The 13308-nt window shown below is 40.7% G+C and overlaps 1 protein-coding gene across 8 annotated transcripts in view; it reads left to right on the top strand.

Moving 5' to 3' along the window:
- LOC122806811 (RNA polymerase-associated protein LEO1-like) overlaps nt 1–13308 on the top strand; it is a 424604-nt gene that overhangs the window by 74435 nt on the left and 336861 nt on the right. The window contains exons 2-3 of one of the 8 annotated variants that reach the window (XM_044077549.1): nt 3752–5257; nt 5348–6139. In XM_044077549.1, coding sequence (XP_043933484.1) covers nt 3752–5257; nt 5348–6139 — 2298 coding nt within the window. Of the gene's footprint in view, nt 1–3751; nt 6140–13308 lie in introns of all 8 variants that reach the window. The other 7 variants (XM_044077544.1, XM_044077545.1, XM_044077543.1 and 4 more) reach the window with 7 other exon arrangements.

The raw sequence follows: 13308 nt of genomic DNA, 5'->3' as shown, positions 1-13308 counted from the left end.
CTGTTGGACACTTGCACAGTTGGTGTGATGTCTTGTAAGATCCCGGGTTCATCTGTCCCATTTTTTTTGTCATTTTAAAATGCTTTTAATTTTAATAGCACCATTCCCAAGCTGTGTCTTGCTCTAAGCACCTGTATAAAGACGGACGTGTTAGATATAAGCTTTGTAAGATGCTCCTTATGTGATGCAATTCCTAGAATCCTCTGCAATACCATTTTTCTCCTGACATTGACATTTAAATAGTTTCTGAAATTTTTCCTGGGTCAAGTTTCATACTATCTTTAGAATGAGACATGTATTTCAGACTTGCCACCCTTATTTTAAATTTGCATTTATTTAAACTGAAATGGCACTGGGTTGATCTATTCAGTAATTTATCAGTTGTGACTTCCCTTTTTCTGACTCCATACCCGTAAATCTTCAGTTATGTTTGTAACACCATCCAAGCTTCAGTTACTTGGGCAGTAGCTCTTCAGAACACCTCTTTTAATGATGATACACCAGACAGCAGTCTAAAAGATGTCCGTCTTACAGTGGCTTATGAAATTTAGACAGTATAGTGTTTGCTTTGTCTAGTTTATCTGACGGAATGTTTTACATCTAGTACTGGGGAAAAAAACTTTGCAGGTGATTTATCTTGAAACCACTTCTTCAGCTGTAAAGGGTAATGCTTTCACTATATTTTGATCTTATGAAATAAGAGGTGAATCTTGTCTTTATTTACAATAGTAATTTAGTAATTTATTATTTTTTATTTACAGTTGTTGGCTAGTCCACTGATCTCAGTGGATCATTTGCAGGCATAGCCCAGACGAAAAAGATCACATAAATGAACAAAATGCATGTACTGATAACAAGGATATGTTAAAAAATATGTATACATATTTACAGATCCAATAATATGCTACTGTAGTATTCATTCAATTTGTTGACTCTGATTTCTTTTTTATATGAAGTCTGAATCTTCAGTACTGGTTCAGTTTTACTTTTCATTGCTACAGTTATTTTCAACAACACTGATTACTGCTGCAGCATTGGGTTTTATTTGTGTATAGTGTTCTCTTGACAGTCTTCCTAAGCCTCTATATGAATTGGAGTATCATGCAGGATATCATTGCTGTGCTTCTGCATTGTATTGAGGTATTTGAACATAAGCAGACTTTTTTAACCTGTGAATTCATTTTACCAAATGACTCAAACTGTAAGGAGAAATAACTTCAGGTGCCTGTTTTAGCAAATAGTCTGTTCTTCAGACTTGTCCGCAGTTATTGACTCCGTGGTGTTGCTTAAGAATGTACACATAACTGACTTCATTCACTCCCAGTTTATAAGCATTTTCCCACAAGGCATTGCATTGTTCGTCTGTGTCTAGTTTATATTCACCATTCTATTATTGTTTGAGTGCCTGAGTTTTGTTTTCAGAATTTGCTGCCTTGAATCTTTTGCAGCTTAGCAGTGTCAACAAATGTCTCCTTTTTTTTTTTTTTTTTTGTATTTTGGTTCAGCATGTATATTCTTTTGAACAGTCTTGCTTTTGCACAGCATAAAAACTGACCAAGTCTAGTGTGCACACACACTGCATGATTTAGTAAATGTAGGACAGGCTTCCTCATATGCCTATAACTTGACTTACACCAAGCTTAAATTAAAAGTTATGTGAGCATTCTGGCCTCCATCTTGAGTGTTCACATGGTGCTCTCTTTCCATAGCCTTTACTTTTGGAATACCTCTTCCCTTTATTTTTCATGTTTGCTTTATTAATTTAGCATTATGTAAGTATGAGCGAGTTTTAAAAAAAGTGAGGGTAAGGCCAGAGTTAGCCTACCACCAGTGGTGATGTATGAAAAAACTTTGGCTTTTCTATGGCACTAGGCATGTCTTGAGTGATACACTTTGTTGGGTGGTAATAAAAGAGGGTAGTAGGAGTACAAAAGTGTCAGTCACGGTTTGTATTTTAGACAACATACAGACAAAATGTGTCTTCTGAGATACCATTGTTGCATTTTTGAAGTAGTTTTTGTATGCTGTTTGCTGCACCATTGCAAAATGGATTAAACGTTTAGTGTACAAGTGCAGTATCTGCAGCTTTATTGGGATGTCAGCTAGGACCCATCTAAATTTATAGAAACAGGTATTGCACTAATGATCACTGGAAAATATAGGGTACTAATAGTGTAATGTGGTCGCTAAATGTTTATAAGCAAATAATTAGTGCTTAGTTACTCAGTGGCTTGTTAAGATTTATTGCCTATCTGGTAATATGTGGCACTCCCAGTTCTTGACACTCTGAAAGCCTACTTTGTCTGCTGAAAGTAAACATTGTACTGTTTTAAAGTCATGTTAATGGAATACTTCACTTCAAGTGCAGTTAATTTTATTCTAAAGTTATTTCACCCCTTGCATATCAACCAGATATTTAGTGCCCAGAAACCGTTCATTTTATCCATTTCCTCTTGATTCCATCCTACAGATCGTGAAGACTCCATCATGTTTCCTAGTCAAATGTTACATTCTTACAGAAAATAATTTGTTTCAGCCTGCATGGCATAGACTACAGTAAAGTGTCGATTATCCGATCTAATTGGGACCTAGGGTAGTTCGGATAATCAAACTGTTCAGATAATCAAGCACACATTGAACCGGATAAAAAATTTCTAAAATCTTAAATACACTTTCAACTGTTCAGCAAGTCCATTGGACAATAAAGAATATTTTTCACACAAGCGAATACATATAATGTTTACATATTCAGACTTTGATTTTTCCTACCCGAAAACTTTGGAAGGATGGGTTTGGATAACTGATGTTCAGTTAATCGACTCTCTGCTGTACACCAAAGTGATTTTGTAGTTTTTTACTTTTGGTTACCACCCATGGTTTTACATCTTGAAACTGGGTCTTTTTAGTCAATAAAGTGATTTCTTAAGCAGTAAGTAACTACAGGAAGAAGTTTAACTTGAACTTTCGTAGCCATTGATATGGGCTTTATAAGTAGGGTAGAGATGAGCTGTATTGCAGCATTACATAAACTGATGAATTATTTTTTGGCCTGTGAAGCATTTTTTGTTTACACAACCACAGAGCTGAACATAGTACCACAATCTGCAGACCACCAGTCAATTTGGCTTACTAGATCTTTGAAGTAGTAGTTAGTTCCCAATGAATGAACAGAATGGACAGTTTTCAAACCTAGCAAGCATGTGAGGAAAGGACAGTCCGTTTTTTTTTTTTTTTTTTTTTAAGACTGCAATTTTTAAAAAAACTTTTTACCTCATTTATGTTGAAGAAAATGTTAATGGACCATGTAAGGCCTTTAAAAAGTACAAGTCAGTGAAATTATGTTAAAAAGATAGCACTGACTGTGCTTTTTAAGATAATGTTAAAAATATATTTCTGAGAGCACAACCACTACTACTACTGAATTCAGTAGAGGAACAGTGTCACAGGGGCTCAGTCCTTTCTTCTTGAAGGAGGACAAGACTGAAAAATTAAAATCATATCAATATGATATTCCCCTCAAAACATAATGAAATACCTACTGTTTTTGGTGCTTTGTTGTGCACAGGATATCAAGTACAAGATATATTTTTTCAGTTTGAGAGTGGTGCTTCCCTTTAGTTTTGATTGAGTGAATGGTGAGCATTTCTTTTTACTTCTGTAGGTAGGTGTTAATTGTTTTGGAAACGTGTGTGTTTTGTTTTGAGGATTTATTAAACAATGAAGTAATGCCCTTTTCTTTTCTCCTCTGTAGAGTACAATCCGAGAGCTGGATATGGATCTGAATCTGATCAGGAGCAGGCTCCTTCTCCTAGCATTGTGTCTAGAAGTGAAAGTGAAAAAGATGTCAATGAGGATGAAGATGATGATTTTGAAGACAGAGATGTTTTAAAGCCTAGCAACAAGGAATTGTTTGGTGATGACAGTGAAGAAGAGAGAGAAGAAGTAGGCTCTCATAACAGTGAAAGTGACAACAGATCTGAAAGGTCTGATAATGCTTCTGAAGCTTCTCTGCATTCAGAGCAGAAAGACAATGATGAGTCTGACATGGAACAGCATAGTGCTTCAGATGATCATCAGGAAGCAGCAGATGATGATGACGAAGGTGAAGAACGCATGTCAGATGCAGGTAGTCATAATTCTGAGGCAGAAGCTTCTGAAAAAGAAGTGCAGTCTGAGGATGAAAAATGGGGCTCAGATGGTAAGAGTGAGCATTCTGATGACGAAGAAAAGCAACATGTCTCAGAAGATGAAGACCACCACCAGTCTGCTGATGATGATGAGATGAGCCGGCACTCTGATGATGACATGCCTCAACACTCTGGTGATGAAATGCAGCATTCTGATAATGATGATGAAGAAGATGATGAAATGAACCAAAATTCAGATACAGAAGAGCGTCACCGTCACTCAGATGATGATGAACATCAGCAGCAGTCGGGTAATGAGACACCTGTTCAGCCTTCTGATGAAGAGACATTCCATCATAACTCTGATGATGAGAGACACCATGAGGAATCAGATGATGAGACGCCTCACCAGCGCTCAAGTGTCAAAGTGCAGCATAGACATTCTGATAGTAAACGCAGCCGACACTCTGATGGGAAGGAACAGTTCCATCACAAAAATAAAAAAGAGAGACAGGGTCATAGGGTTGTTGGGACACCCATTCAGCATAATGATGAGGATGAGACTCCCTTTCACCATGCTGAAGAAGAGGAGACTCCCTTTCGTGGTGCTGAAGAGGAGGAGACTCCCTTTCGCCATGCTGAGGAGGAGACACCTTTTCGCCATGCTGAAGAGGAGACACCTTTTCGCCATGCTGAGGAAGAGACTCCTTTTCGCCATGTTGAGGAAGAGACTCCCTTTCGTTACCCTGAGGAGGAAACTCCCTTTCGCCACCCTGATGGAGAAACTCCCTTTCGCCACCCTGACGCAGAAACTCCCTTTCGTAACCTTGATGGAGAGACTCCATTTCGTCATCCTGATGGAGACACTTCATTTCGGCATCCTGATGTAGAGACTCCCTTTCGTCCAGGTGATGGAGAGACACCGTTTCATCACATCAGTGGAGAAACACCTCTTCAGCACTCTGATGATGAGTTGTCCCAGCAGCAGTCGGAGGATGAGATGCCTCAGCAGCAGGGTGTTAACAAAAAGCACCGTACACACAGCAACAAAAAGAAGCAACGTCGGTACTTGGATGATGATGATGATGAGCGTCGTTTAGATAACAAGGGTCGTAGACATTCAGATGATGATGAGCGCCGTTTAGATAACAAGGGTCGTAGACATTCAGATGATGATGATGATGAGCGTCGTTTAGATAACAAGGGTCGTAGACATTCAGATGATGATGATGATGATGAGCGTCGTTTAGATAACAAGGGTCGTAGACATTCAGATGATGATGATGAGCGTCGTTTAGATAACAAGGGTCATAGACATTCAGATGATGAGCGTCGTTTAGATAACAAGGGTCGTAGACATTCAGATGATGATGATGAGCGTCGTTTAGATAACAAGGGTCGTAGACATTCAGATGATGAGCGTCGTTTAGATAACAAGGGTCGTAGACATTCAGATGATGATGATGATGATGATGAGCGTCGTTTAGATAACAAGGGTCGTAGACATTCAGATGATGAGCGTCGTTTAGATAACAAGGGTCGTAGACATTCAGATGATGATGATGATGAGCTTCGTTTAGATGACAAGGGTCGTAGGCATTCAGATGATGACGAACAACATTTAGATGACAAGGGTCATAGACATTCAGATGATGATGATGATGAGCGTCGTTTAGATGACAAGGGTCGTAGACATTCAGATGATGATGATGATGATGATGATGAGCGTCATTTAGATAACAAAGGTCGTAAACATTCAGATGATGATGATGATGCTGAGCACCCTATGCAGTCTGATGATGATGAGCCTCAGCGACCCCTGAAAACTGACAAAGGAAAACTCACAGATGAAAAAGCAGGTCTTTCAGAGGATGAACAAGAACAGGGCTCCGATGATGAGCAAGTTCCTCAAATAAGTCGTAAGCCACAACGTCACTTTGATGATGAACATTCAGATGACGATGAGATCCGCCACCATTCAGATGATGAGGTTCAGCAGGACCATAAGCCAGGTAAGGAAGATGTGTCATGAGACCCTTAGTGCTTTGTCAGTGTTGTACTTCATGATGCTGATGAACTGCAGAAAGTGTTTTAATCAAATTACTAAACAGTTTGTAAAAATACTCATTACTAAAATGCACCTCTCCTCGTTGCAAATTTGCCTGAACTTAAGAGTTTGCTCATTTTTTTCTAGTTATTTTTTTCCTCTTGAGCCAGTGACTGTCAGACTCAAGTCGATTCATTCCCTAGGGGTGTAGGGAATCCCTTTGCAGATTGCTTAGGTTGGGGGACATGTGGAAGAGATTTCATACAGGCACATAATGGCAGGTTTGGTGTTCTTAATGGCACCCTGGCAGAGAGAGCAGTTTTATCTTTAAGGCCCTATTTTCCCCATTGGATAATAATGATGATGTAGGCACCTGCACCACTCTTTATCTCCTGTGTCTCTCCATTTGCTCACACACAGTTTGCATGGCTAACAAGGACTACCCTCATTGACTTGGGTGGTCACTTTCATATTATTCCCAGCACTGGCCCCTATCCTTTGTACTCCCTTCCAGCCTTCTGGTAGTGGTCAATTGCAGCCTGAGACAGCTGGCTCCCAGCCCCCACCTGTCCAATTTGGACATGCCCATCCTACCAGCCATACCTTCAAACTACTGAGCCACAAATTAAATCTGGGTAGTCTGAGCTTTATCTCTATATGCCAGTGGCATAGCAAAAGAAGCACTGGGAATTATTACAAATACATTAATTTCTCACAATTTCAGTAGTTTGTACTGATCTTACAGTCTGACTAGTCGGGGTGGGACTAAACCTTTCACTTTCTCAGGGGATATTACTTGTTATATTCTGCAAGAGTTCTAATAACTTACTGAGTAAACCAAGAACAAATGGAATAAGACCTACTAATAACCACAGTAACAACAGGATATATCCAACAGTTTTATTCCACTCCAACAAGCATAAGAAGGCTATACTATACTATGTAACCAAACCACACACAATACACAAGGTCCAAGGTTGTGGAGCGCTTTCATCAAAAGCAGATTTCATCAGAACACAGAAGCTCCTTAGCAGAGATCTTAAATAGAGTTCAACATGTCCAAATAGGCGCCAAAATGGTGAATTAATTAATTAAGTAATTAAATAAATAAATAAATTCAATTCACTCAAAATAGCATTCTTGCAGAGTTTGTGCCTAAAAACGTGCTACATACATACATAAAAAATATATATTCATACATACATACATAAAATAGAAACATATACTGAACTGATTGCAGTGAAGCTAGTAGCGATAATGATTGACTAAACATTATAATGCAACTAATGTTTGATGGTATAAGAATGTCTACCATTTCAAATCTACTAAATATTGTAAAAAATAGTAAATATGTATAAATAGTCTACTTAAACATGTGTTGAAGAAGTGAAAAATATATCAAAAGATGTCTAAAGGTGTTCGATGGATGAATACATGAATGTCCTTACTTCTAAGGAATCTAACTTATAATATACTATATAAAAACACACATTGTAAATTACATATAATAAAATACATAGAAGTGTAAAATGTAAATATGTAAAAAGGGGTACGCACAAGACGTAAAATGGTGACGTAATAACCCCCTACGTAAGTAATTCGTGCATAGGTAGGAATATTCAAGTTAATAAAGGTAATAAAGGTAATTAAACCGTGATGCAATTGATGAATCAAGTTAATACAACATCATAATCCAAAAAAATATATATATCATAAAAAATGTAAAAATATAAGAATATAACTCCGTAACTCCCTCTTCTACAGAACTCATCAATAAAGGACATATAAAAAAGAGAGAATAATAAACAATACTTAATGATATATACGCATTTCTACATGTAAAATAAAATGAAATGAAACTGAATTGATGAAAAATTGATAGATAGATATGAATATAAATATCAATATAGTTGTAATCATGAATAAGAATGTAAATATAATTATAATTGTAAATATAACCAGTTAACTATCAAGAATGAGGAAAGGTTTTATACTAATGTGGTCATTTAGGCCGGGTTTAGTTGTTATGTATGTAGCACGTTTTTAGGCACAAACTCTGCAAGAATGCTATTTTGAGTGAATTGAATTTATTTATTTATTTAATTACTTAATTAATTAATTCACCATCTGAGTAAGACATGCTGGTGGCTACGCTGTCTGTTCTTGGAGTGAGAATTTGTTTAGCTCCGAGTCTTACACAGCCATATGGCACTTGACTGTTCTGTTTCTGTGCTTTATTCAATCAAGTTGGAGGGGGTGTATAATGTTTGTTGGTTACTTTTTAGACACAAAGAACAGGGTTTGACTATCACCTTTGACAATCATGACTAGTCTTATAATGGCCCCCTGTGATAGTTAGCCTAGTAATAACCTATGGAGTATGGCACTTAATTTGAAATACATGTCTTCTACATCATGATGTCATGATTATTTGCATGAAGCGCAATGCCCATATTTTTAAAGCATTCCATACAGCAGGTCTAAACCATATTGGAAAAGGACACGCATTTCATTTTTTATATGTAAATATCTGTACAATCTTGTATATGTAATGCAACATATAAGTGCTACAGAATCCTGAAAGCCCAAAATTCTAAGACCAAAATCTCGAAATTCCAAAATACTACTTCTTCTTCTTTCAGCTTTTTCCTGGTTAGGGATAGCCACAGCGGATCACTTGTCCACTCATGATCGGCAGTGAAGTTTTATGGTGCTGAGTTGCCAGCCCGGCGTCCAACCTTCCACGGAAGGCACACGCACGCACTCACACCTAGGACACATTTTAGTGTCCAGTCCACCCACAGCATGTCTGTGGGATGTGGGAGGAAACAGGAGTACCAGGAGGAAACCCACTCGACCACAGGGAGGACATGCAGACTCTGCACAGAAGGCACCCCAGCCGAGGGTTAAACAGGAGAACCTTTTGCTGTGAGGCAACAACACTAATTGCTGCACCAAAGTTCAAAGTACTGAAAACTCAAAATACTGAAAACACACAGGATACCAGCACTTACCATATTCCAACACAAGTACATACAGAAACACATTACCCTTCAACTGTACACAGGGAGGCAAGCCGCCCTGCACCCCCCACACCCCCTGCTACTTAAATATATTAACACCGAGATTGCACTTTACTACACTAAGTGCAATCTCGGAGTTGATATATTTAACTAGCAGTGGGTGTGGGGGGTGCAAGAGGGGCTTGCCCCCCCAGCTTGTACTTGAAGAATAGTATGGTTTGTGGTTTATTTATTTCTGTATATACTTATGCTGGAATGTAGTAAGTGTTGGTATCCTGTGCATTTTCAATATTTTGAACTTTCAAGATTTTGGGCTTTTAGGATTCTGTAGCGCTTCTGTTTGTGTGTGTGTGTGTGTGTGTGTGTGTGTGTGTGTGTGTGTGTGTGTGTGTGTGTGTGTGTGTGTGTGTGTATAGATTTATATGTGGGTTACTTGAGGTTACACACACAGGTATAATACACACACACATAGGTTCATACTAGGCTATCTGCCCTAGGGCATTTATGAGCCTAGCCAGAGTGTGTTTGGCTTTCGCCACCCATTTTAAATTAATTTTGATATGCCCTTTTTCGAGGTTAGTATACTGTGCCTCTGTCTAACAGTGACACAGAAGTGATACCCGGGGTAAACCTACGATCTTCCATCCACTCATCAAGATTCCTCTTGAAGAGAGTCAATGAGGGACTCTGCCTAACCTGGACTGGGATTTTATTCCAGAGTGAAGGGAGCCTCTGGGTTATGAATCTGTCCCTCCAGCTTGTCCTATTTATTTCAGTGCTGAGGTTCAAGTCTCTCGAGCGCGTAGCTCAATGGGATTTGGATTTTCTGAGGTGCAGCATGTCCATTAATTCCGGGTTGGACATGGCTTTATACGTCAGGCACAGATCGCCTCTGAGCAGGCGGTATGCCACTGAGTAGAGCTGGAGTTTCTTCAACCGGGCAGCATATGGCATCTGTTTGTGCCCTTTGATCCTCTTGGTGAGGTACTTTTGGGGTCTTTCCAGTTGCTGCAGGTGTCTGGTAAGGTACATCTCAAAAGGGGCATTGTACTCAATTATGGGCCTGATGAGGGATGAGTAAAGAGGCACGATGACCTCCCCTGATCTAGATATGAATCCCTTCATGATTAGGTGGGCTATATAAAATGTTTTTCTGACCACTTTGGCCACATGGTTGTCAAGTGAGAGATTGCTATCAGCTTGGGTCCCCAGGTCCCTAATTACTTCTTCTGTACTTAATGGATTACCACCTATGTGGTAATTTGTGGGCACTTTGTTTTTGCCAAAGGGGATGACTGTACACTTTTTGGCGTTTAGCTTGAGGCCATGGCTGTGGCACCAGTTGTCTGTTTCTATGAGGCCCTTTTGTAGGATGCTTGTGTCGGCTGGAGAGTCGATTATGGCGCCCAGTTTGCAGTCATCTGCGAACTTGGTCAGCCACAGTCCTTCCGTGTTGGCCTGTACCTCTGAGAAATGTATACCGAACAAGAGAGGTCCCAGGACTGAGCCTTATGGGACGCCACTTGTAACTGGTTTGGAGTCTGACATGGCTCCAGCAATTCTAACCATGTGGGTTCTGTCCTTGAGCCAGTTTGCAACCCATCTAGTGACATAGGGGTTTATATTTAAGCTGGTGAGCTTATCCATAATGCCCGAGTGGGGTATTGTATTGAAGGCTTTTGCGAGGTCCACGTAGGCTGTATGGACCACCTTCCCCTCGTCAATGGCCTTGGTGACTGTTTCAAAGAAATCAACCAGGTTTAAGAGGCAGGATCTGCCCTTAACAAAGCCGAACTGGGTAGGATCCAGTGTCTGTAGGTCCCCGATATCTTTATTTATGAGGTCCATGATGATCATTTCCATAGCTTTGCAGACCAAGCTAGTCAGGCTTATGGGGCAATAGTTTCCAGGATCCGTTGAGGCACCACCTTTGTGGAGAGGGACCACTGTTGCTGTACGCCACTCCTTGGGTACATATCCTGTAGTAAGGCTGAGATTGAACAGTAGTTTTATGTTTGGGTTTAGCTCTTCTTGGAGTTCATGTAGGACGCAGCCCGGGACACCGTCTGGTCCCATTTTTGCTTTGGAGAGGGCAGCTCTTACCTGAGCATCTGAGATGTCAGGGGGGTAGCACTCTGCTGGGATAGATATTTGCCCTTTTGGTGGGGAGGGGGGGGTTTGCGCTGAACCTGTCAGCTAGGATGTTTGCAATGTCTGTGGGCTCGGTGTATCTTTTGGAGTAATTCTGAGCATATCTGGGAATTCCCACCCAGGTTCCTAACATAACTAAAGAAAGCCTTATGATTATCCTTAGTGTCCTGTGCAATTTTTCTCTCGAAGCTGGCCTTAGACGATTTTATGAGTGCCCGTAGTTTTTTGCTAATACTGATCAGAGATGCCTTCCTTTTTTGGGATTTTGCTGTATCATGTAGCAGCCTCCTCCTTCTATTGTATAGTTTGTTTATGGCTGGGGTCCACCAGACAGGACGTCTGCCTGGAGGATTGGGTCTTGGTTTTATTTGGGATTGCACGATCCATTCATTCCTGAAGGTGTTCATAGAATGCGTTTATAAAGGATTCTGCGGTCTGGGCCGTATTTTCCACAGGCCCGGGGGCTTTGAAGGATTCCACATCGGTTTTGAGGAGTGTGAAATTTGCTTTAGAGAAGTTTTTCACTGTGGTTTTCAGGGCAGGGGGTAGAGTCGGGATGTGAATATCCAGTGAGATTAGTTTATGTTCTGATCTTACCAGTGAAGGATACACTTCTGGTCTGGAGCATAGAGTCCCCATGTTGGTGATGATCAGGTCCAGTATGTTTTCCCCTCTTGTGGAAATGGTAACAAGTTGTTCCATAGCATTTGAGTTTATAAATTCTAGGAACCTTTGGGCTAGGGTGTTGGAGCTACAGTAATGCTCCAAGTCTATGTTTGGGTAGTTGAAGTCGCCCAATATAATGGTGTTTGGAGAAACCTTCATATTTTCCAGTGTTCTCAGGAAGGCCGAGTGGGGTTCCTGGGTTTGGGAGGGTGGTCTGTAGCAGGCTATAAACTGGAAGGTGGTTTTACCCACTGTTAGTTGCACATGGATAGTCTCTGATGCTTCGTGCTGTGCCACCAACCTGGAGGTGTGGGTATCTTTGACGAATATTGATACTCCCCCTCCTTTTGTGGTTCGGTCCAAGTTTTGGGGCCAAAAAGCATGGTATGAGGTATAACCTGGTAGTGCTGGGGTGCTCTCCGGAGCCTTGAACTAGGTTTTTGTTACTGCACAGATATCGATGTTCTCCATGCTAGGGAGAGTTTTGAGTACGTGCATCTTGAGGTTTAGACTTCTGGCATTGAGTAGCATTACTCTTAGTTTCTTATCCCTTGTGATACCTATGGAGGTGGGTTTGTCTTTTGAGCCTTGCCTAAAAAAGGCACTATGGTGGTAGCAAGAGCCTTTGCCAATATCCGAAAGCCCAGGGGTGACAGGTGCAAGCCGTCCCTAGCGAAGCATCGTGGCTTGTCGAGCATGTCATCCCAGGCTGACAGGCATTGGATCCCCTTTGAATGACACCAATACTTAAGCCAATTGTTGAAATTGATCATCTTGTCTTCATATTGTGGTATCATTCTTGGTGAAGGTAAGATGCTACTCAAGGTCAGGGTCATACCGGCCTGGGCTACATGCTCAGAGAGCTCCTCTATGTCTCTTTTCATATAGTCCAGGGAGGTACGTCTCGGGTCATTCACACCAGCATGGACAATGACCGAGTCATATTTGTACTTGCCTTTGAGTGACCTGAGTGCTTGTGTTATGTGGCGGATCCTATCGCCCGACAGGCAGCTCACCGTGACCTTCTCCTTGTTCAGCCTGGTGAGCGGGACGTCAGTGTGCCTGATGATAGAGTCACCTATTACAAGTGTATCAGGTGTGTTGTTTAGCCTTAAGGGCTGTGACTGTTCGGCACACTGGCTTTGTGAGCTATGTGTTGCACGTGTTTTGTTTTGGGGTAGTGGTTGCTTGGGTGTCTGCTTTGGAGGTCTCTGCTGCTTAGGCAGATTTTTATTTAGAGCCTCCGAGTATGTTTTTTTGTGTTTGTGTTTGGTTTGTTGTCATGGTAGGTCTA

The sequence above is a fragment of the Protopterus annectens genome, chromosome 7.part0, assembly GCF_019279795.1.
Source record: "Protopterus annectens isolate FY-2018-M chromosome 7.part0, PAN1.0, whole genome shotgun sequence".
NCBI classification, from domain to species: Eukaryota; Metazoa; Chordata; order Ceratodontiformes; family Protopteridae; genus Protopterus; species Protopterus annectens.
The sequence above is the reverse complement of the archived record's forward strand: the minus strand, read 5'-3'. Positions and strand labels throughout refer to the sequence as shown.